Source organism: Bos javanicus, chromosome 16 (assembly GCF_032452875.1).
Source record: "Bos javanicus breed banteng chromosome 16, ARS-OSU_banteng_1.0, whole genome shotgun sequence".
Classification (NCBI taxonomy): Eukaryota; Metazoa; Chordata; class Mammalia; order Artiodactyla; family Bovidae; genus Bos; species Bos javanicus.
In genome coordinates, this window is record NC_083883.1 from 36,523,721 (window position 1) to 36,549,925 (window position 26,205).

The 26,205-nt window shown below is 39.4% G+C and overlaps 1 protein-coding gene across 8 annotated transcripts in view; it reads left to right on the forward strand.

Annotated features, from left to right (window-relative positions):
- Positions 1 to 26,205, forward strand: part of RGS7 (regulator of G protein signaling 7) — a 479,738-nt gene that overhangs the window by 422,732 nt on the left and 30,801 nt on the right. For all 8 annotated transcript variants that reach the window (XM_061382532.1, XM_061382530.1, XM_061382533.1 and 5 more), the window contains one exon: positions 21,391 to 21,465. In XM_061382532.1, the coding sequence (XP_061238516.1) occupies positions 21,391 to 21,465 (75 nt within the window). The remainder of the gene's footprint in view (positions 1 to 21,390; positions 21,466 to 26,205) is intronic.

The window sequence follows — 26,205 nt, forward strand, 5'->3', positions numbered from 1 at the left end:
CCTGTGTACCTCAACAAAGAGTAGCCCCCGGCCCCCCACCGCTTGCCTTGCCAGGTTAGAGAAAAGCCCTTGCAGCAATGAAGACCCAGCAAAACCAAAAATAAATAAATAAATAATGTTTGTGTTTTAAAAAGCCTAAGGGAAACCTGAAGACAACTGGGGAGACACAAACAAGGAAAGCAGAGGAAAGTTTATCTCTGCTATAACAAAAGAAAGCAGTAAATACAGCTTCTTCTCTAGCTAGATGTGCAAACCACACAATAAACACCTGTTTGCCTCAGGGCCTTTACCCGATACATGATAACTGGCTTTCAACAAAAAATTCACATAGAGTAAAAGGGAAGAAAAAAAAGCAGCTCAAACAGACACATTAAGCATCGGAATCAGACTCAAATATGGCAGAGATGTCGAAACTATCAAACTAAGGATTTGAAACATGTATGAAAAATGTGCTAAGGCTTCTAATAGAGGAAATGAACAACATAAAGGAATAAAGAATAGAGGTATAAACATAAATATAGAAACTCTAAGAAAGAATCAGAGGAAAATGTTAGAATAAAAAATGCCTTAACATTAAATGAAAAATACACTTGATATGCTCATAAATAGACTGGACATGGCCAAGCAAATAATCAGTGAGCTTGAAAAAATGTCAATAGAAATTTCCAAAGCCAAAATGCAAAGAGAAAAAGGGTGAAAAAGACAAGAGCTGTGAAATAATTATTAAAGGTGTCACATACATATAATAGGAATACCAGAAAGACAAACAAGAGAGCAAGAAGAGAAGAAATATTTGAAGCAGTGATGAGCCATCATTTCTGAAAATTAACCGAGAGCCAGGAAGCTTAGAGAACACCACCAGACTAAATATCAAAACATCCAAACCTAGACATAACACATTTAAATTTCAGAAAGAGGACAAATCTTCAGAGAAGCCAGAGGAAAAAGAAACACTTTACATAGGGAGGAAAAAGATTAATGGTTGCATCAGACTTTTAGAAATCATGCAAGCAGGAGAGCAGAGTGAAATATTTTGTGTTGAAAGAAAAAAAAAAAACTTTTGAATTCTATCCAGCAAAATTATCCTTTATAAGTGCAGGAGAAATAAACACTTTCTCAGATAAATAAAAATTGAGGAACTCTGTCATCAGGGGACTTGCAAGAAATGTGGAATATCTTTAGAAAGAAGGAAATACCATAGGTCAGAAACTCAGGTCTATTTTTTTATTTTTAATTATCGTACAAATGATGATAGCAGTGTTAAAGGGTACAGAAAGGAGAAGGCATTGGGAATAACCTATTATAAGGTAATTGAATGGAGTAGTATAGTGTGATTTGAAAGAGGAGTCTGATTAGATGTAAGTATGTATTGCAAACCAAAAGGCAACCACTGAGGAAAGTTTAAAATGAAATAGAATTAATATGTTAAGAAAGGCAAACAAAAGGAATAGCAAAAATTCTCAACTGAAAACATAGAAGGTAGAAAAATAGAAAAAATAAAAGGAAAAGAATCAGAGCAATGGCAACGAATAGAAAACTATGAAAAAAATATGGCAGGTATTAATCTAGCTATATTATGATCTCTTTAAACAGTGGTGGCCTAAATACACCAGTTAAAAGGGAGAGAGACTATCAGAATGAATGAAAACCTAAAACCTAATTATATATTAAGAAACTCAGTTAAGTATAAAGACAGAGGTACAGATTAAAAGTAAAGTAAAGCTATGGAGAAAGTAAAGGGATGCTACCACTAGTAAACCTAGATAGCATATTGAAAAGCAGAGACATTACTTTGTTAACAAAGGTCCGTCTAGTCAAGGCTATGGTTTTTCCTGTGGTCATGTATGGATGTGAGAGTTGGACTGTGAAGAAGGCTGAGCGCCAAAGAATTGATGCTTTTGAACTGTGGTGTTGGAGAAGACTCTTGAGAGTCCCTTGGACTGCAAGGAGATCCAACCAGTCCATTCTGAAGGAGATCAGCCCTGGGTGTTCTTTGGAAGGAATGATGCTAAAGTTGAAACTCCAGTACTTTGGCCACCTCATGCGAAGAGTTGACTCACTGGAAAAGACTCTGATGCTGGGAGGGATTGGGGGCAGGAGGAGAAGGGGATGACAGAAGATGAGATGGCTGGATGGCGTCACCGACTTGATGGACGTGAGTCTGAGTGAACTCCAGGAGTTGGTGATGGACAGGGAGGCCTGGCGTGCTGCGATTCATGGGGTCGCAAAGAGTCAGACACGACTGAGCGACTGAACTGAACTGAACTGAACACTAGTCAAAAGATAGGTGGAGTTGTTGTTCAGTTGTTCAGCCGTGTCAGACTCTTTGTGACACCATGGACTGCAGTATGCCAAGCTTCCCTGTCTCTCAGCATCTCCTATAACTTGCTCAAACTGGTGTCCACTGAGTCAGTGATGTCATCCAACCATCTTGTCCTTTGTTGTTATCCCCTTCTCCTGCCTTCAGTCTTTCTCAGCTTCAGGGGGTTTTCCAATGAGTCGGCTCTTCTCATCAGGTGGCCAAAGTATTGGAACTTCAGCTTCAGCATAAGTCATTCCAATGAATATTCAGGATTGATTTCCTTTAGGATTGACTGGTTTGATTTCCTTACTGTCCAAGGGACTCTCAGAGTCTTCTCCAACAGTTTGAAGGCATCATTTCTTTGGCCAAAGTTCAAGGCATCATTTAATCAGCGCTCAGCCTTCTTTATGGTCCAAATCTTGAAAAACCATAGCTTTGACTATACAGACTTTTGTAGGCAAAGTGATATCTCTATTTTTTAATACACTGTCTAAGTTTGTCATAGCTTTTCTTCCAAGAAGTAAGTGTCTTAATTTCATGGCTGTGGTCCCTGGGTGCAGTGATTTTGGAGCCCAAGAAAATAAAGTCTGTCATGGTTTCCATTGTTTCCCCATCTATTTGCCATGAAGTGATGAGACCAGATGCCATTATCTTTGTTTTTTGAATGTTGAGTTCTAAGCCAGCTTTTTCACTCTCCTCTTTCGCTTTCATCAAGTTGCTCTTTAGTTCCTTTTCACTTTCTGCCATAAGGGTGGTGTCATCTGCATATCTGAGGTTGTTGATGTTCCTCCCAGCAATCTTGACTCCAGCTTGTGCTTCTTCCAGCCCAGCATTTCTCATGATGTACTCTGCATAGAAGTTAAATAAGCAGGGTGACAGTATACAGCCTTGACGTACTCCTTTTGCTATTTGGAACCAGTCTGTTGTTCCATGTCCAGTTCTAACTGTTACTCCTTAACCTGCGTACAGGCTTCTCAGGAGGCAGGTACAGTGGCCTGGTATTCCCATCTCTTCAAGAATTTTCCACAGTTCGTTTTCATCCACACAATCAAAGGCTTTAGCATAGTCAATTAGTAGCTGTATTAATTTCAGATGAAGCCAGCTCCAGATCAAGAAAAATTATCAGAGATGAGGAGCAACATTATGTAATGATAAAGAGATCAATTATTCATGAAGACGTAACAATCCTTAATGTGTGTGCACAATAGAGCATCAAAATATGAGACCGAAACTGATAGAACTGCAAGGAGAAATAGACAAATACACCATTATAGCTGTAGTCTTCAGCACACCTCTGTCATTGAATGACAGATCTAACAGGCAGAAAATCAAGAAGAACATAACTGAACTGAAGAGTGCCATTAATCAACTGGATTTAACTGATATCATAAGCTGCTTCATCCAATAGCAGCAGAATATACCTTCTCCTCAAATTCCCATGGAACACACTAAGAAAGAACACATTCGGGGCCACAAAACTCATCCTAATAAGTGTAAAAGAATTTTAATGGAAATTATATGAAGTATTCCCAGGCCACAATGGGATTAACTAGATACCAGTAATGGAAAGATAGATGGAAAATGACAAAATACTTAGAGTTAAGCAACACATTTCCAGATAATATATAGGTCCAAAAGAAGTTTCAAGAGCAATTGTAAAATATTTCAAGCTAAATGAAAATACATGTTATCAAAATCTGTGGATGCATTGAAAGTTGTACTTGGCAATTTATAAATATATGCATTGATACATATGTTAGGAAAACCTAATATCAATAATCTAAACTTTAATATTAGAAAACTAGAAAAACCCAGAAGAAAAGAAATAAAACTTAGAGCAGAAATCAATTAAATTGAAAACAGGAAAGTGATAGAGAAATACAATACTTAGAGCTGGTTCATTAAGGTTGATAAATTGCTCCTCAGTCCATGGAATTCTGTCCAAGCAAGAATACTGGAGTGGGTAGCCATTTACCTTCTCCAGGAGATCTTCCCCACCCAGGGATCAAACCAGATCTCCTGCATCGCAGGCAGGTTCTTTACAGGCTGAGCCACCAGGGAAGCCCCTCTAGTTAGAGAGCAGACACAAGTTACTAATAGCAGAAATAAAAGAGAAATGATTACCACTGATCACACAGGTGTTATTTTGATAAGAAATGAATATTGTGAACAACTCTATGCCCACGAATATGAAAACCTACATGAAATGCACAAGTTTTGTGAAAGACACAGTTTACCAAAACTCACCCAAAAAGTAATTGATATGAATATACCTACATGTATTAATGAAGAGTTGTATCTATTATTAAAGATTAAACAATCTATTCAACAAAAGAATTTAAATATATAACAAATAACCTTCCAAAATAGAAAGCAAAATCCCAGATGAATTCACTGAAGAATTCTAGCATGCATTTAAAGGTGAAATTATACCAATTTTTTTTTTTTACTCTTTTTCCTGAAAAGAGAAGAGGGCCTACTTCCTATGAATAACTCAGTCTATGATTCCAGCATTACTTTAATACCCAAACCTCACAAAGTCATTGCAAGAAAGGCAAACAAATGTCTCTCATGACCCACAGCTGCAAAATTTTCAATAAATTATGAATATATGACATCCAACAAATGTATGATAAGTATACACCACAACCAAGTGGAATTTATTCCATGTACACAATGCTAGTTCAACATTCCATAATCAACAGTTTAAAAATCATATACTCGTAACAATAGAAGCAGAAAAAATGTGACAAAATCCAACACTCAATAAAAGATAAAAATTGTCAGCAAACTAGGAATAGAGAAAGGGCTTCCCTGGTAGCTCAGCGGTTAAAGCGTCTGCCTGTAATGCGGGAGACCGAGGTTCGATCCCTGGGTTGGGAAGATCCCCTGGAGAAGGAAATGGCAACCCATTCCAGTATTCTTGCCTGGAGAATCCCATGAATGAAAGAGCCTGGTGGGCTACAGGCCACGGGGTCACAAAGAGTCAGACACGACTGAGCGACTTCACTTTCACTTTCAGGACTAGAGGAACTTCCTCAACTTATTGATAAAGCACATTTACCAAAAACCTGCAGCTAATATCATACTTAATGGTGAAATACTATTAATAGATGGTTTCTCTCTGACGTCAGGAACAAGGCAACATGTTCCTTCTCACCACTCCTATTCAACATCTTATTGAAGGACCTAGTTAATATAATGACAAGAAAAGGTAATTGAACATGCACAAACTGTGCTGTATGTCTCAGGGAACTCAAACAGGGGCTCTGTATGAACCTAGAGGGGTGCGATGGTGAAGCAGATGGGACAGAGGTTCAAGAGGGAGGGGACATTTGTGCACCTAAGGCCGATTCATGTTGATGTTTGACAGAAGACAAAATTCTGTAAAGCAGTTATCCTTCAATTTAAAAATAAATAAAGTAAAAAAAAAATACACAAATGGGAAGGAAATTGGGAAGGAAGAAATAAAACTGTCTTTGTTCACATATAACATGGTTTTTTTCTATGTAGAAAATCACAAGGAATCAACAACCACAGCAACAAAGCTCTTAAAATTAATAAACTGCAGTAATATAGTTGCAGGATATAAAGTTAATACACAGAAGTCAACGGATTTCTTATATATTAGCAATAAACAATTGGAATTTGAAATTAGAAACACAATACCATTTCATTAGCACTAAAAGTTAAATGCCATTACATATAGATTTTAAGTCTATCAAAACACACAAGAATAATATGGGGAAAGTACTGAAGCAATTTCAGTATTTGCTGAAAAAAATAAAGATCATGATAAATGCAGGGAATATTTCATGTATGGAGATAGGAAGACAAGTATTGTGAAGATGTTAGTTCTTCAATACTAGATCTATAGATTTAACACAGTCCAAATCAAAATCCCAGCAAATTATTTTGTGGCTATTGACAAACTAATTCTAAAATTTATGGAAAGGACAAATGACACAGAATAACCACCACAATACTGAAAAAGAACCACAAAGTCAGAGGACTGTGTTCATGTTCAGTTACTCAGTCATGTCTAACTCTTTGCATGCCAGGCTTCGCTGCCCTTCACCATCTCCCGGAGTTTCTTCAAACTCTTATCCACTGAGTAGGTCATGCCATCCAAGCATCTCATCCTCTGTTGCCCACTTCTCCTTCTGCCCCAGTGTTTCTCAGCATCAGGGTCTTTTCCAATGGGTCAGCTCTTGGCATCAGGTGGCCAAAGCTTCAGCTTTAGCATCAATCCTTCCAATGAATATTCAGTGTTAATTTCCTTTAGGATTTACTCGTTTGATCTCCTTGCAGTCCAAAGGACTTTCAAGAGTCTCCTCCAGCACCACCATTTGAAAGCATCATTTCTTTGGCACTCAGCCTTCTTTATGGTCCAACTCTCACATCCTTACATGACTACTGGAAAAATCATCAGATCAGATCAGATCAGATCAGATCAGTCGCTCAGTCGTGTCTGACTCTTTGCGACCCCATGAATCGCAGCACGCCAGGCCTCCCTGTCCATCACCAACTCCTGGAGTTCACTCAGACTCACGTCCATCAAGTCAGTGATGCCATCCAGCCATCTCATCCTCTGTCATCCCTTTCTCCTCCTGCCCCCAATCCATCCCAACATCAGAGTCTTTTCCAATGAGTCAACTTTTCACATGAGGTGGCCAAAGTACTGGAGTTTCAGCTTTAGCATCTGTCCTTCCAAAGAAATCCCAGGGCTGATCTCCTTCAGAATGGACTGGTTGGATCTCCTTGCAGTCCAAGGGACTCTCAAGAGTCTTCTCCAACACCACAATTCAAAAGCATCAATTCTTTGGCGCTCAGCCTTCTTCACAGTCCAACTCTCACATCCATACATGACCACAGGAAAAACCATAGCCTTGACTAGACGAACCTTTGTTGGCAAAGTAATGTCTCTGCTTTTGAATATGCTATCTAGGTTGGTCATAACTTTCCCTCCAAGGAGTAAGCGTCTTTTAATTTCATGGCTGCAGTCACCATCTGTAGTGATTTTGGAGCCCAGAAAAATAAAGTCTAACACTGTTTCCACTGTTTCCCCATCTATTTCCCATGAAGTGGTGGGACCGGATGCCATGATCTTCGTTTTCTGAATGTTGAGCTTTAAGCCAACTTTTTCAGTCTCCACTTTCACTTTCATCAAGAGGCTTTTTAGTTCCTCTTCACTTTCTGCCATAAGGGTGGTGTCATCTGCATATCTGAGGTTATTGATATTTCTCCCGGCAATCTTGATTCCAGCTTGTGTTTCTTCCAGTCTAGCGTTTCTCATGATGTACTCTGCATATAAGTTAAATAAACAGGGTGACAATATACAGCCTTGACAAACTCCTTTTCCTATTTGGAACCAATCTGTTGTTCCATGTCCAGTTCTAACTGTTGCTTCCTGACCTGCATACAAATTTCTCAAGAGGCAGATCAGGTGGTCTGGTATTCCCGTCTCTTGAAGAATTTTCCACAGTTTATTGTGATCCACACAGTCAAAGGCTTTGGCATAGTCAATAAAGCAGAAATAGATGTTTTTCTGGAACTCTCTTGCTTTTTCTATGATCCAGCGGATGTTGGCAATTTGATCTAAATGGACTTCTGTAGACAAAGTGATGTCTCTGCTTTTTAATATGCTATTTAGGTTTGTTACAGCTTTTCTTCCAAGGAGCAAGTGTCTTTTAATGTCATGGTTGCAGTCACCATCCACAGTGATTTTGGAACCCAAGAAAACAAAGTCTGTCACTGTTGCCATTTTTCCCCATCTATTTGCTATGAAGTGATGGGATCAGATTCCCTGGTGGCTCAGATGGCAGAGAATAGACTGCAATGTGGGAGACTTGGGTTCAGTCCCTGGGTCAGGAAGATCCCCTGGAGAAGGGAATGACAACCCACTTCAATGTTCTTGCCTGGAAAATTCCACGGACAGAGGAGCTTAACAGGTTAGAGTCCATAGGGTCACAAAGAGTTGGACATGACTAAGCGATTGACACACACACACACACACACACGCACAGATGGGAATGGACACCATGATCTTAGGGTTTTGAATGTTGAGTTTTAAGCCAGTTTTTTGCTTTCCTCTTTCACCTTCATTAAGAGGTTCTTTAGTTCCTCTTCGCTTTCTGCCATTAGGGTGGTGTCATCTGCATATCTGAGGTCACTGGTATTTCTCCCAGAAATCTTGATTCCAACTTGAGCTTCATCCAGCCCAGCATTCCGCATGACGTACTCTGCATATAAGCTACTATAATTAAAACAGTATAGTACTGATAAGAAAATACGTAAATACATCAGTTGAATAGATAGCCCAGAATTATATTTGACAAAGGGTGAAACAAGTCAATGGAGAAGAATAGTCTTCCCCAAGAATGTTGCTGAAAGAACCGAAGACCCACATTCAAAAAAACGGAAGAAAAACGTGAATCTAGATATAGACCTTATAACTTTTTAAAAAATTACCTCAAAATGGATCATTCACCTAAATGTAAAATGCTAAATTGTAAATTCTTAGAGAATAACATATGAGACAATTTGGATGACCCTTGGTTTGGTGATATGTTTTTAGATTCAACACTAAAGGCATAAAAGAAAAATTTGATAAGTCAGTTTATTAAAATTAAATCTTTGGGGTCTGTGAAAAACACTGTTATAAGAATGAGAGGACAAATCACAGACTGGGACCATAATATCAAAATAAATAAGTAACTGAAAATTGACTAGTATCCAGAATATACAAAGAATTCTTAAAACTCAACAGTGAGAAACCAACCAGTTAAGAATGGACAAAAGATCTGTATAGACACCTCACCAAAGAAGATACACAGATGGCAAGTAGGTATACGAAAAGGTGTTCAACATCATGTATCATTAGGACATTTTAGCACATTCAGATCAAATCAGATCAGATCAGATCAGTCACTCAGTCGTGTCCGACTCTTTGCGACCCCATGAATCGCAGCATGCCAGGCCTCCCTGTCCATCACCAACTCCCGGAGTTCATTGAGACTCACGTCCATCGAGTCAGTGATGCCATCCAGCCATCTCATCCTCTGTCGTCCCCTTCTCCTCCTGTCCCCAATCCCTCCCAGCATCAGAGTCTTTTCCAATGAGTCAACTCTTAGCATGAGGTGGCCAAAGTACTGGAGTTTCAGCTTTAGCATCATTCCTTCCTAAGAAATCACAGGGCACATTACTGGCCTGTAAAAGGGAGGTACACCTCTCCACTGTGGAACGTATTTCTTTGGAGCCTCTTATATCCTTTGGAATTAAAGGATTTTGAGTTCAAATCACTATTGTAATTCAAGGCACTATTACATTCAATATATGTAATTCATCATATGTTCCAATATGATTTTTATGAACTTGTCATTTTATCATTGTCTCGTGTTATCTATTATAATAATCATTATAAGCATTTTGAACTTACTGAGAGTTATTTATACTAATGGAAATTTTATTTGGTTCTTCTTCACCTTTTACATTACACCATTAAATCACCAGTACTAGCAATAGTAATATTTACAGAATTAAAAATTTCTGTCACCAATTTGGTCACATTTTCCTACTTTTTGGGTTCTCAATTTTTATGCTGTAGGAAATTTTTGTTGCCATCAGAGAGCTAGCCTAGGTTTCATTCCTTCATTCTTCCATTCAGTAAACAGAGTCAAAGAGTTAAAATCAAAACTTCTAAGTCATTTGATGATATTCAGTCTGAAGATCAGGGATTCCAAGACTGTATGCTGCTGCTCACCTTCCATGAATGAGATCCCAGAGAGACAACAACGCAGTATGAACCAAAAGCCATGTCACTGATGCTTATGGAAGTATCCTAGAAGCCAACCCAGGGCTCCTCTGTGTATGGCAAGTTGGAGCTTGTATGCTAAATCCGAGAGGGACTTTTTAAATCTCCCCTTTGAAAAATCTTTGCATGTCCCCAAATTACAACCAGATTTTTGTAAGGAAAGAATCATAGAAAGTGTTGGAGATCAGTCACTTGTGTACGTGGCAGATCAGGTCCATGCACATGCGCCTCAGGCTTTGTCTCTTCAAGGAGCTCATATTCAATATTTTATCCAAGGTAAGTACAACAACTAACTTTTGGTGATTTTTTTATTCCTGAATAATTCTAGCTGGGAATACTTTCAGTATTTTAAAACTGAACCTGAAACGTGAGCAATGCCATTGATCACAGAGAAGCTCTAGGCAGACTTATGTGTTAGACTCCTCTTGGTAGCTTGTTGAGAACTGTAACAGTCTGTGTCAACACCACAACAGCTAGTATATAAAATAGAAATATCATTGAAGGGTGAACAGACCATTCATGGATGTTAAATGGAAGGGTATTATTTCAACCAGAGCAGATTAGGAGAATGTGAAGAATAATTTAAGGAAGTATAGCCAATATTCTGAATAAGGAGGCTGCTCTACCACCCTCTTGGTAATTGACCATTAGATAATAATCTTGCACATTCAGTGATGTGCTTATATCAGCAATGATGATGCAAAAAGGCAAAGACACAAAAGGTTGGGTCAGAGGCAGGTTATTGTACAAACATTTATGTTGGAAATAATCTGTGCCATTACTCAATGAATGCATGTGTGCTCAGTCATATCCAACTTTTTGCGACCCCATGGTCTGTAGTCAGCCAGACTCCTCTGTCCATGGAATTTTCCAGGCCAGAAAACGGGAGCGGGTTGCCATTTCCTCTTCCAGGGGATCTTCCCAACACAGGGATCAAACCCACCCACTTATGCTACGTCTCCTGCATTGGCAGATAGTTTCTTTACCACTGCATCTCTGCGAAGTCTCATGACTTGATAATGACTGCATAAGGAGCTGCATTCCAATTGGAAAATTCAGTAAATATTAAAAATCACATGTAAATACAATATCAGAGTTATCCCTGACTCACGTCTTCACTTCCATTTATTTCTGTCCCAGGCTTCCTCATCTCAGCTGATGGCAACTCAGTTGCCAAAACCTAGAAGTCATCATTGACAATTCTCTTCCTTTTAGCTCCCTAACCCAACACATCAGCAAATTTTACTGATCCTGGCTTCAAAATGTTTCCCAAACACAATACCCATGATCTTTAATGCTGATGTGCATATGCCCTCAGCATCATTTCTTGCCTAGATGATTACAGTAGCCCTGTGACTGGTGTCCTTGCTTCCACTTTTGTTCTATCCCCATCCTGATAATCAGTTCCCAAAGGACTCACAATTCCCAATTTGTTTGTTTTTTTAAGTAGACTTTCGTAGAGCAGTTCTAGGTTCACAGAAAAATTAAGCAAAAAGTATAGGTAGTTCCTGTACCCCCTCTTCCCTTCCCACACACAGCCTCCCCCCATTATCAACATCGCCAGAATGGTACTTTGTTATAAGTGAAACTACACAGCACTGTCACCCAGAATCTATAGTTTACATTAAGGTTCACTCTTGGTATTTTACATTCTGTGGGTTTGAACAAATGTATAATGACACATATCCAGCATTATAGTATCATACAGAGTAATTTCACTGCTCCCCCAAATCCTCTAGCTCCCCCTGTTCTTACTCCTTATTCCCAACCCCTGGCAACCACTGATTTTTTTTTTTTTAAACTGTCTCCAAGGTTATGACAGGGAAACCTGGTGTGCTGCAGCCAGGGTTGCAAAGATTTGGACATGACTGAGCAAGTTTACAACAGCAATATTCCAGAATCTCATATAGTTGGAATGATACTATGTGTAGCCTTTTCAGATTGACTTCTTTCACTAAGTAAGAGGCATGTCAGTTTCCTTCATGTCTTTTCATGTTTAACATCTTATTTGTTTTTAGTGCTAAAAAATATTCCACTGCATACCTATACCACAGTTTATGTATCCATTCACCTAATGAAGGACATCTTGAGTACTCCCAAGTTTGGCAATTATAAATAAACCATCCACATGCAGGTTTTTGTGAGAATCTAACTTTTCAACTCTTTTGGATAAATACTAAAGAGTACAATTGCTGGATCGTGTGATTAGAGGTATATTTAGTTTGTAAGAAACCACCAAACTATCTTTCAAAGTGACTGTACCATTTTACACTTCCATCAGCAACAAATGAGAGTTCCTGTTGTCTCACATTCTCGTAGGCATCTGGAATTGCCATTGTTTTTGGTCTTTCTAATAGGTGATGTAATGGTATTTCATTGTTTCTTTAATTTACAATTTCCTAATGACACATGATGTGAAGCATCTTTCATATGCTTATTTTCCATCTGTATATCTTCATCAGTGAGTTGCCTGTTCAAATCTTTTACCCATTTTTTAACCATGTTGTTCATTTTCTTATCATTGAATTTTAAGAGTCTCTGTATATTTTAGATAATAATCCTTTATCGGATCTGTATTTTGCAAATATTTTTCCTAGTCTGTGACTTATCTTCTTGTTTCCTTAACAGTATCTTTCATAGACCAGAAGTTTTTAATTTTTATGAACTTCAACTTATCAATTATTTCTTTCATGAATTGTGCCTTTGCTGTTGAATTAAAAAGTCATCCCCAAACCCAAGATCACCTAAATTTTCTTTTATGTTATCTTTTAGGAGTTTTATAGTTTATCATTTCACACTTAGTCCAATTTTTTATGAAGGATATAAAGTTTGAGTGGGTTTTTAAAAATCTAGAGCATAACAAGCCACTTTCATGTTTGAAACACTCCAGTAACTACCACTTATGTTTAGAATTGAACCAGAGATTTTTACCATAATCTATAATTTCTACCTAAGCTAACCACTTTCCACAATTCCAGGCTGTCCTGGTATATTTCTCTCCCCTCTGCCACAGTAGACTTCCTTGTGCCTCTTGACATGCAGAGGTCATTCATAACATACACAAAAGTAGGATTACTTAATTAACAATCTATAGACAACAATTAAGATTGAGTAGAAATCAAATGAGTAAATATTATAGAGGAGAGTGAATGTAGTGAATTCCAGGAACTTCCCTGGTGGCTCAGTGGTGAAGAATCCATCTGCCAATGCCAGAGACTTGGATTTGATCCCGGGTTCGGAGTTCAATTACTTAGTGCGGAGCAATTAAGCCCGTACACCACGACTGTTGAGCCTGTACTCTGGAGCCTGGGAACCACAACTGTTAAAGCCTGCACACTCTGTAGCTTGTGCACAGCAGCAAGAGAAGCTGCTTTAGTGAAAAGCCCAAGCACCACAAGTAAAAAATAGCCCCTGCTCATCCCAACTAGAGAAAAGTCCTCACAGCAGTGAAGACCCAGCACAGCCAGTAAATAAGAGATTATATCAAAAAAGCCAACTCCTTCAAAAAAAGGGGAGAAGAATTCCAGCCACAGACAACTTCTTTCAGTTTGTGTGTAGCATTTAGTAGATGAGTAGGTCAGCCAAGCTGAAAGGATCAGAAGTTAAATCAATTGGCAAGTACCCAAGAAGAGAAAGAAAAGTTTGAATTGGATCTTTAAAAAATATCCTGAGGTTGAACACTTTAAAAACCTAGAATTGCTTTGTATAAGAATACCTGTGGCGGATTCATTTTGATATTTGGCAAAACTAATACAATTATGTAAAGTTTAAAAATAAAATAAAATTAAAAAAAAAAGAATAAGGGATCATTTTAACTGAGGTACAATATGTTGCAAATTGAATTTTTAAAACTGGTACAGTGTTACAGAAGGACAGATCATTTTCAATAATGTATTTGTTTGACCCAATAATTAACATATATTCAAAATGTTAATTCTCCCAGAGTCAAGTCTGAATTTTTAATTTCCAGGAATGTGTGTATCTCTTACTATCAGCTCCATATGCTGCCTGATTCTTAAATCTCCACTTATTTGTCCCTTAGGACATTGTTTTGCAGTTACATATCAGCCATACTGATTGAATTTAGGGAGTTGTTTTCTCCATTACTTTTAATAGTGCTGTTCTTCATCAAAGAATCCTTCAGGTATCCCAAGTTATCCTGAACTCAGGTTTGCCTTCTGCTACAGGTAATAAAAATGCATTATGTCATGAGAAGAAATAAGTGATTTTTAAGTTCTTTTAAATAAGATGTCAACAGTGAAACCAAGAATTCCAGCTTCTGTTTTGCAACTCTTTAAGACACTTAAGTGAGCACTGTGTCAGTAATAGTTCTCAATAGTATGCTCCTTTTGCCCCAGCAGGAATGGATTCCAAGACATTAAATTCTGCTTTTAGCAAACAATATTACAGTAGTGTTACAACACAGGTTAGTTTTGTTGAAAATAAATTCTCCTTTGAATCACTAGAAATAGTTCTTTTCTAGGCCAATGTAAATGCAATTGTATTATTTCTTAAATCCAACAGTAATGTATACTTCATTATATCTGTAAAATAGTACATATTTGACCATTTTTACTGAGTGCCTACTTGGTAATGGTACTATCATTTGTGTCTTATTGGGAAGATACGTTTTGAACATTTCAAGTGAATCTGTTGCCAGCTAGTGGTATGGGTTTGGGTGGACTCCGGGAGTTGGTGATGGACAGGGAGGCCTGGCGTGCTGCGGTTCATGGGGTCGCAAAGAGTCGGACACGACTGAGCAACTGAACTGAACTGAACTGAGTGGTACATATTATATGTGCTTCAAAAGGATAACTGCCTTTTCAAAATAACCAAGGGGCACATCAAATTTACTTAAAAGCAAAGTTTTAAAAAAATCTTTATCTGACACATTGGTGAGGAACAGCAGTATTCATGTAAGAATGGATGTCTGGAATGTCCTCTTGACGTGTAATGCCCTCTGCCATCTACTGCCTAGTCCTTAGGCTCCCACACTGTGATGATACATCTGTCTGGCATCCTTACTATATTAACAGAATAATGAGGTATGGTCATACCTTCATTTTTATACCTTACCACTTATCATTAGATTTAGATACAAAAATAAATTTTCTTAAAATTATTTTAAAAATTCCAAAGAAATATTCCCATATTTCACCCACTTCAGTGCCTGATTTCTGAAAGTAGTTATTTTGAAATGACATTAATTATTCAGAAATACACCAGAGGGCTTTGAGTATTGAAGCTTTTTCAGTCTTCAAGAATCCCCTATGTAAGCTTAGATACCAGAGACCGGTCTAAGCATTAGCTTCCTAAGGGGCTCTTTAGAAATGAAAGGAAGCTGGAAGTCCACTGAGACAAGCATCCCAGGTTCAGTTTATTATTTTAACCATTGTGCCATTAGCAAAAAATTTTGAACTAGCATATTTCATTAGCCTGGAATGGGAGCTGAGTTATGGGACATTACCTCAGGGTTCAGTCTTCTAATAATATTTACTTTTAGGATCTATGACTTCTCATTAATTTGCTGATCAATGGTGTTAAAAATTGGTTCAAGTAGAATTTTAGATGTTTGCTAAGGGCTCATTAACTAAATTTGAAAGACCAAAATTTTTTAACTTTGAAAAGGAAAATTCTCTTTGAGAGGGCAGTCAGATACATTTTTATACAAGGAGAAAATATCTTTCTACTTCGTGCCTTCAGTGGTTGACACAATTTCTAGGGCCATTTATAAATACCCATTTGGTATGACTTGGTATGAAGATTGATTTAGAATTCTAGCTTATAACAGAAGGAGCTTTCAAGTTCTATTAGTTCAGACTCCTCTTGTGTATATAGAAAATATATTTTCTGGTGGTTTTTTTTTTTTTATAATTGGCCTATTTATCTCAGAAACATTGGAAGAATAGTCTTCAATGTGTGTGCTCTGTATGATGCAATCATTTAAAGCATCTGCTAGGTAAATTTTGGGTAAGTGATCACACTTTCCGTTTTCTTCCACCTTTCCCTGCTTCTATGCAAGGTAGTTTTGATAGGAGTGTGGAGTATAAATGCTTTGTTTTTATATGATCTCATACAGTGGAGAAAGGGTCAACCATCCACAGGACTTCTGGCTTCTTTCTGATTTCTGCTTTAGATACGTCAGTTGAGTTTATTCCTGGGACTGCTCTCATGGGAATACCATCTCATCTTTGGGTGCTCACTGGAGTTTGTATTCCAGACATTTGTGCTACCAACATAAAAATCCCTGCACAACCTCAGGTTCCCATCCATCTATTAGTCTCAGAACTTCTGCCTCCTTTACCACTGAGACATGCAACAAAATCTGGATCTCTTGCCTACTTCCTACAGGCCCTAAGAAATACTATCTCAGTTTTATCTCTCTTGCCAACTCCAATTGTAAAGATTCACATTGAGTGTGATGGCATGTGGTGATTCTTCTAGGTAAGCGGGACCAGCTATCCAACCCACACATTATAGGCTCCCTCATAATTGACTGGGCATTTCTATCACTCTTTTCATTCTGCCTGGGCTTTCTTCTCCAGAGGAAGAAAATGAGGACACATGTTGGATGCTGCATCTTACCTTTATTTCTCTTTTCCCCCTCAGTTACAGAGGGACATGTCTTCCTTTTCCTGTATATCACATTCTCATTTATCCCACTCCTTAAATTATAGAAGAAAATCTTCTATGATCTGTCTTGTCATGCTTGACTCTTGATATATCAATAAGAGCTTAAGGAATTTCAGTGTCTACCATTGTCTAATAAGCTTAGGGGTAGAAGGCTGCAAGGAAATGGAAATTGAATGGGAAATGAACACACACTGCTTTAATATTTATAAAACATTATCTTTGTCACTTCTAGATCAATGGTTATGAATTTTTGTTGCCCAGTCGCTCAGTCTTGTCTGACTTTTTGCGACCCATGCAGCACACCAGGCTTCCCTGTCCTTCAGAATCTCCCAGAGCTTGCTCAAACTCATGTCCACTGAGTCAGTGATGCCATCTGACCATCTCATCCTCTGTCATCCCCGTCTGCTCCTGCCTTCAGTCTTTCCCAGCATCAGGGCTTTTTCTAATGAGTTGGCTTTGCATCAGGCGGCCAAAGTATTGGAGCTTCAGCATTAGTCCTTCCGATGAATGATCAGGATTGATTTTCTTTAGGATTGACTGGTTTGAACTCCTTACTGTCCAAGGGATTCTCAAAAGAGTCTTCTCCAGCACCACAGTCTGAAAGCATCAATTGAGAAGGCGATGGCACCCCACTCCAGTACTCTTGCCTGGCAAATCCCATGGACGGAGGAGCCTGGTAGGCTGCAGTCCATGGGGTCGCAAAGAGTCGGACACGACTGAGAGATTTCCCTTTCCCTTTTCACTTTCATGTATTGGAGAAGGAAATGGCAACCCACTCCAGTGTTCTTGCCTGGAGAATCCCAGGGATGGGGGATCCTGGTGGGCTGCCGTCTATGAGGTCACACAGAGTCAGACATGATTGAAGTGACTTAGCAGTGGCAGCCTTCTTTATGGTCCAACTCTCACATTCGTACATGACTACCGGAAAAACCATAGCTTTGACAAGTTGGTCTTTTGTAAGCAAAGTGATGTCTCTGCTGTGTAATATGCTGTCTAGGTTTGACATAGATTTTCTTTCAAGGAGCAAGCGTCTATGAATCCTGGCTGCATATTAAAATCATCAGTGAGAGAGGATATGGAATGGCTGGTAGTGGGGGAGAGGGGACTTGTTAATGTACACTTATACTAGAACCAGCCACAGAAAATTAAATCAGAATATCAAATATTGATCAGTCTGATGCCGATAAAGTTTAAGTGAATCGCTCAGTGTCAGTTAGTAAATAAGTCTCACACAGGAGGGTGCTCTTCCTTTCTCCGACACTTCTAAGCAGATCATGGTGCTAAACCAGCTGCTTCTGTTGTTTTTGAAAAAATTATTTATTTACTATTTATTTTTGGCTGAGTGTGCCTTTTGTTGCTGTGTGGGCTTTCTTTAGCTGCATCAAGTTGGGGCTGCTCTCTACTTGTGGTGTGCAGGCTTCTCACAACAGCGGCTACTCTAGTTGCGGAGCATGGGTTCTAGGCACATGGGCTTCCATAGCTCTGGCTCGGTAGTTGTGGCTCACAGGCTCAGGGTGCAGGCTCAGAAGTTGTGACGCACAGGCTTAGGTGCTCCATGGCATATGGGATCTTCCTGGACCAGGGGTCGACCGTGCATCCCCTGTGTTGGCAAGTGGATTGTTAACCACTGGACCACCAGGGAAGTTCTTTTCTTTTATAAATTATTTATTTATTTACTTATTTTTGGCTGTGCTATTTCTATTCTTAAATAGATATGCAAACCACATTTATAGTTTATTTAATGTTTACAGGAAATGGCAACCCACTCCAGTGTTCTTGCCTGGATAATCCCATGGACGGAGGAGCCTGGTGGGCTACAGTCCACAGGGTCGCAAAGAGTCAGACATGACTGAGCGACTTCACTTTCACTTTCACTTAATGTTTACAGGGCAGTGTAATATAGTGTATATATATATATTTCACATACAACCTACAAAGAAAACAATTCAAGAGAAAAATGCTTTCTTCATTTACTTTTTTATCCCTTACAACACTGTAGTGGAATATTGTCACAATGGTTGTACTGTCAGGAGAAAGGTCTCTAAGAAAAATGTCCTAGGTTCTCATTATACAAAGAGCTAATCCCTATTGCTTGCCAGTGCTTGTGTAGAACAACTTATTTCTCTATCACATCAGTGCTGCCTTTCGCCCTTGCCTCTATATCCTCCCAGCTCCTCAAACTCATTTTCTCCACTTACATATTTTCTCTGGAGTCACTTTCAAGGGTAACTGATGATCTTTCAGTCTGTGGAGAGAAAATAGAGAAATTGAGCAGAGATATACAATGTAATAATTTTAACTAGTACCAGAGATCCCTGCATCCTGTATCAAAAGTTGCAAGTAAAGGAAATACAACCATGTAACTACTAACTTCCAATCACATCTAAAGGATAAGTGATGTCTAAGGAATGCTCAAACTACCACACAATTGCACTCATCTCACACGCTAGGAAACTAATGCTCAAAATTCTCCAAGCCAGGCTTCAGCAATACATGAACTGTGAAATTCCAGATGTTCAAGCTGGTTTTAGAAAAGGCAGAGGAACCAGAGATCAAATTGCCAACATCCACTGGGTCATCAAAAAAAGCAAGAGAGTTCCAGAAAAACATCTATTTCTGCTTTATTGACTATGCCAAAGCCTTTGACTGTGTGGATCAAAATAAACTGTGGAAAATTCTGAAAGAGATGGGAATACCAGACCACCTGACCTGCCTCTTGAGAAATCTGTGTGCAGGTCAGGAAGCAACAGTTAGAACTGGACATGGAACAGACTGGTTCCAAATAGGAAAAGGAGTACGTCAAGGCTGTATGTTGTCACTCTGCGTATTTAACCTATATGCAGAGTACATCATGAGAAATGCTGGGCTGGAAGAAGCAGAAGCTGAAATCAAGATTGCTGGGAGAAATATCAATAACCTCAGATATGCAGATGACACCACCCTTATGGCAGAAAGTGAAGAGGAACTAAAAAGCCTCTTGATGAAAGTGAAAGAGGAGAGTGAAAAAGTTGACTTAAAGCTCAACATTCAGAAAACGAAGATCATGGCATCCGGTCCCATCACTTCATGGGAAATAGATGGGGAAACAGTGGAAACAGGGTCAGACTTTATTTTGGGGGCTCCAAAATCACTGCAGATGGTGATTGCAGCCATGAAATTAAAAGACGCTTACTCCTTGGAAGGAAAGTTATGACCAACCTAGATAGCATATTGAAAAGCAAAGACATTACTTTGCCAACAAAGGTCCGTCTAGTCAAGGCTATGGTTTTTCCAGTAGTCATGTATGTATGTGAGAGTTGGACTGTGAAGAAGGCTGAGCACCGAAGAATTGATGCTTTTGAACTGTGTTGTTGGAGAAGACTCCTGAGAGTCCCTTGGACTGCAAAGAGATCCAACCAGTCCATTCAAAACGAGATCAGCCCTGGTTGTTCATTGGAAGGAATGATGCTAAAGCTGAAACTCCAGTACTTTGGCCACCTCATGCGAAGAGTTGACTCATTGGAAAAGACTCTGATGTTGGGAGGGATTGGGGGCAGGAGGAGAAGGGGAGGACAGAGGATGAGATGGCTGGATGGCATCACTGACTCGATGGACGTGAGTTTGAGTGAACTCCAGGAGTTGGTGATGGACAGGGAGGCCTGGAGTGCTGCACTTCATGGGGTCGCAAAGAGTCGGACAGGACTGAGCAACTGAACTGAACTGAAGGACCTTTCTCCATTAAGATCTCAAGTATTTTTAATCTCCTTTCTTCTGTTTCCTGATTTGTGTTTTCTCTCTCCCACCCTCTCTCTCTTTCCTTTTCTTCTTCCTTCTCCTACCTCTTCCTTTTTCTTTCTCCCTCCCTCCTTTTCTCTTCTCCAAATAAGAAAGAAGCTTTAGAGTTCTTTGTTTCTTTGCAACAGAAAAATAAATGTGGCAAAATGATATTCCTGTGGTTGTCAAAAATCAAGGAGCAAACTGTAAACTTTTCCTCCAACCCACCCTGTTTGAAAGGGGCTCACCTGTCTATGGAAAGGGAAAAAGAAAAGAATTCTGAAAAGAAGCATGGTCTGTTGATTACCAGTTGCTTTCTTCATCTTCCACATTTTGACCATTAACTCCGCTGCACATTCTGTCTACAGACAAACAAATATTCCAAGTCACTGGATGTCACTGATCCCTGTAGAAAAATTTCTCTGGGATTTGAGCTGGTTCAACTGAATGCCATTGATTTTCTAACTTAGGAGATGCACACCACCGTCTAATAAGTGTCATCTCATCCAGATAATGTAGACTCTGAGGGAAGCTGAATGCAGATATCAGCTGGGGGCATCACCTTATTTGGTCTCTGGATATCCTTGCTCTGAATCTGTTGGGTTAGCAGCTAACACTCACTTTCACATGCAGATCTCTTGTATTTCTTTTTCCTGTTTCTCTGTTAGTTATTCTAGAACGGTATCTGAAGACTTTTAAACTTAAGATGTCAAAGAACGCAGTGCATTTTCTCACTGGATAACTGCCCAGAGAAGAGGCTGGGGCCATTTGGACAGGGCTGCTGGGGGCTTGTGTCATCACAGCGTTTACTCGGGTCCTGGAGAGTGAATGTGCACATCAGAAACTTTACACCCAAAGATTTCTTTGTCTCTCTGTTTTCCATTTCTAGCCTGGATGTGTAAATACCACTGAAGTGGACATTAAGAAGTCATCCAGAATGAGAAATCCACACAAAACACGAAAGGTAAAATCAACATTTGTTGTTCTGATCTTGCAATGTGTTGTACTGTGTATGATCTCAGGTGGCCTCGGCCTGCAGTGGCTAAAGTGGGGCTTCAGTTCCCTGGCCAGAGATTGAGGCCAGGTCGCAACAGTAAGAGCATGGCATCTAGCCACTAAACCAGTGGTCAGTGACAAGGGCCGTGCCCCTTCAACTTTGCAGAAATGAATTTCCTGAGATAGAAAGTAGTGAAAAAGTATTTATTAAGAGAAAAAAAGAGTATATTACATGTGACTAGACACATGGGTGGACTTAGGAGAGTCCCTGAGTCACGCCCTCTTGGCAGTTTGAATTACTTTTATGGGGAAATTCTTCCTGGTTTCTTTTGGCCAATCATTTTAATTTGCCTGGTTTGCAGTCCATATTTGGTGTATCTAGGACCCCCCACCCCCCCCCGCCATGTGCGTGCACACATCTCTTAGCCAAGATGGATTTCACAGAAAAGGCGTATGGGTAGAACATCCCTTGGCATCATTCCCCTTTGGCCTCCAAGGAGCCTTTCTGTGCATGTGTGGTCAGGGAAGTCTCCTGACTTCAAGAATGAGAAATATGTGGTCTGGCAGGGCCCTGCCTCCCCACTTAATTGTCCTGCTACTCTCTTCTTGGATTTTCAGTCCACAGGGAATGAATCTCGTCACTTTACCCTGTAGGGAGCTGGGGGAGCATCTACCTCCTGCCTCATTTAGAGGACGTCAACCACAAAAACAAAAAACAAACAAAAAAACCCTCTTCTTCCATTTCATGAGTCCTTTATAGCATATTCCCTGCTCTTCCCTGTTACTTGGCTAGAAGAAAATCGGGAGGTTCAAGCCCTGGACTTCTGTCAGTTCCTCTCTCACCAGGAAATAGACCCCGTCCTGATTCTCAAACATGCCAAGGTCTCAAGGTGTGGAGGTGGCTGTGACAGGAGAGCTGAGAGGAGAGCCATTAGCAGAAAAGGTATCTCTTTCAGAGCTCAGGAAATGAGGGAAAATAAATACAGATTATCTGAGAACAAGTGGTACTCATGAGAGACAGGCATTGTTAGAGAAAAATTTGAAGAAAAAGACATCATCATAAAGATGTTTAATTATAGGTACTGTGTGAAGACCACATTTCAATATCAAAATTTTGTGGCATAACTATAGGATCGTAGCAGTAGGTTTAGGATCTCTTATATGAGGAAGTATGTAACAAAAACGAGGTGCTATCCTGAATTCAATGACATTTAATACAATCTTTTGAAAACACATAGCCGAAGTACCTACACTTTTTAATGTAACACATACATATAGAAGGCATTTTTTTCTTTGGGCTTCCCTGTGGCTCAGACAGTTATTATAGAAGATATTTTTCAATGATAAAGAATCTGCCTGCAGTGCAGGAGCCCCAGGAGATCTGGGTTTGATCCTTTGGCTGAGAAGGTTCCCTGGAGGAAGGCATGGCAACCCACTCCAGTATTCTTGCCAGAGAATCCCATGGACAGAGGAGCCTGGTGGCTACAGTCCATAGGGTCTCAAAGAGTCGGAAATGATTGAAGCCACTTAGCACACACACACACAGATTCGTTTTGAACTTCCCTGGTGGCTCAGATGGTAAATATAGATGGTTTATATTTATTCCATAAAAAATGATGCACATAAAGTTACCTGGCCTGTAGTAGTCACTCTGAGGACACAGCCAAAGGTCAGTGCCACTAGATCAAACCATTCCACAGAGTTCAAGACCTTCTCTTCCATAGCTTTTTACTTATGCAGCGTTTTCTGGGATATGTGTCCAGGCAGCAGGTACTAAGTTTTTTCTATAGTCTAATTTCTTAATGTCTTTTTCTTCCATCCCTAGAAATAAGCATTATAGTCAAAGGCCCCACTATGGTCCATGTACCTTTTTTTTCTTTTGTTCTTTTAAAACTGTTTACCTTGATGTTAGGATAAAGAAGCCACAGGAAAAGTGCCATGAAATCCATTCAGGTGAGGTGCTCAAAAGCTTTTGGTCCTAGCATGTCTCTGAGAAAAAGAGGCAAAGCCAGACGGCAGCAAGCCTGTTGGCCCCTCTCTCTTATGATCAGGCCTGGGCACTTCCTCTCTCCCTCCGCTCACAGCGTGGCCTAGTGTACCGGGACTAGCTTTGTGGTTCCAAATTCAAACATGCAATCAGCTACCCCAGAGTGCATTAAGTCACTTCTCACTACTTCCTGAATTTTGAAGAGGTCAAAATATATTACTTTGTGTCTGGTTTCCCCTATAGACACCAGCTGAGATGTGCTCTGAATCACACAGGAAAGTATCTGAATTGATGAGATAGAACTTAAAGATTAGTAAATTTACACTGTCCCTGGAGCTCTGTACTCAAGTGATGGTGTCCTACCAGTGCTTCACACTGCATCATTGTTTTTGAAAACTTGGAAATCATTAGTTTTCAGTGTTGCTCTTCAGATACCATCAGCCCTCACTGAATGGTAGAAAAACATTGTCATAGCAAAGTGAAATGTTGTAAAAAGTGGAACCATGGAGCTCAACTCTATTGGTCTAGTTGGTGGCGTAATTTCCCGTGAATCAATAACAGTAGAACTAGAGAACTAATAGCAGAGCTGTATAGCACTAAAACCACTAGAGAAAAACAGAAGTCCTGCAGGATGCAGATAGCGTACATACCCTTGTTCTTAACAATTGGAGAATACTGATTTTCTCACCTTCTGATAAATACAGCTTTTCATACTGAGAAGTACTGGATTTTCTTTAATTTTCACCAGCAATGTTACTTTATATAAAAGGTTATAGGACTCTAAGTCACATACTGGTTTGTCTTTAGAATTATTACCACTTGTGCTTTAGCTCATATTTGGCTAGGAACTGGAATGATCCATTCAATCAGCAGATTTAGCAAATCTCTACTTTATGCCAGGTATGTACTGGTCTTTCGTTATTCAAAAATAAATGAGACAGGCATGGCCTTGCTCCCATAACTTACGGTCTTAATGAGAGTACACATATTGAGCAAGCAAACAAAACAAATGTGTGTATTTATGTGATATATATACTAGTATATAACAGTTGACAAAATTGTGTGAGATATATATACATATATATATATGCTAGTATGCTCTGGCTATTCTAACAAAATGCTACAGCCTGGGGAGCTTAAACAATAGGAATTTATTTTCTTCCAGTTCTGGAGACTGGAAATCTGAGACCAAGGTGCTGGTAAATTTGGTTCCTGATGAGAGCTGTCTCTCTGGCTAGCAGATGGCCAGCTTGTGTTCTCACATGGCAGAGAGAGAGAACTCAGTGTTCCTTCTCTTCTTTTTAAGGGTACCAGCTCCATAGGATTAGGATCCCACCGTATGATCCCACTTAACCTTTATACCTCCTTTCAGACCCCATCTCCAAATGCAATCAGAGTGGGCTGCAGCACAGGAATTTGGGAGGGACACAACTCAGTCATGTTATCAAGGGCATTTAAATGGTTTGTGATTCTAAACTGTCACACCATTTTATTAATGAATAGCTTGACAACAAGAACAAACCGTTTCAACATACTCTGAAGACTTCACAGTTCTGTCCTTCAGGAGCAAGCAGTTCTGTGAGAGTCTAGACAGAAATGGCAGAGGCCAGCCTGCCACCTGTGGAAACTGCCTTCGCCTTCTGCTGTTAATTGGCAAGTGCCCTTTGTTCCTTCTCTTAGCTGTGTGGTCTCCCTCTGTGCTATACTGAGGCTGGTAAGGAAGTGGAACCCCTGGACTGCACTTCATTTTTGAAAGCAGATACTGCCCTTAGTGGAGAGAGCTGCTGTTCCATTCTTTGGGATTCAGCCGTGATGATATTGCTTGTGATTATGTGTCATAGAACAAAGGACATATATGTTAAGAATAAAAGACCAAGTGGGTTCCTTAAGTATTCATTTAGCATATGTACCTGAAGAATATCAGGGTTTGGGACATTGTATTTAAGTGTTTAATTTCAAATACATTTGTCAAATATGTGAAAAGAAGGCTGAGATGTATATCTGATTTGAAATACTTTTGAATAGGTAGGGCTAACCAGTGTTTAAATCTGTCTTTTTATTTGAACATACTTTACTAAAATACAAAGAAATAAGTAAAGTGTATAACCTCAGTTTTCTGTGAAGGAATAATAATGAAGCATAAGCAAAAATACCTGGGGAAAGAAATGGCAATCCATTCCAGTATTCTTACCTGGAAAATCCCATGGACAGAAAAGCCTGGCAGGCTGGTCTGTGGGGTTGCAAAGAGTCAGACACGACTTAACAACTGAGCACAAGTGGAAATAAATCAGCCTAATCTAGGCAAATTTTAAGGGGCACTATGTACCTGATTTTCTTCATCTGATTCTAAAATTTTAACTCTAATAAGTCAGGCTTTGTTTGTATTATGGCTAAATTTCTCCAGAGAAACAGAACCAAAAATAAGGAGATATATAGATATCTGTATGCAGAGAGAAAGAGAGAGAGATTTATTTTAAGGTACCAACTCACATGATTGTAAAAGGCTTGGCAAGTCCAAAATCTGATGAGGTAGGCCAACAAGCTAGGGATCCAGGGAAGAATTGCCATCTGTTGGCAGGATTTCCTCTTGCTTGGTTGGTGGAGGTCTTTTTGTTCTATTTAGGTCTTCAACTGATTGGATGCAAATGCATTATTGAAGATATTCTGCTTTACTCAGGATCCATTTATTTAAGTTTTAATCTCACCCAAAAATCATGCTTA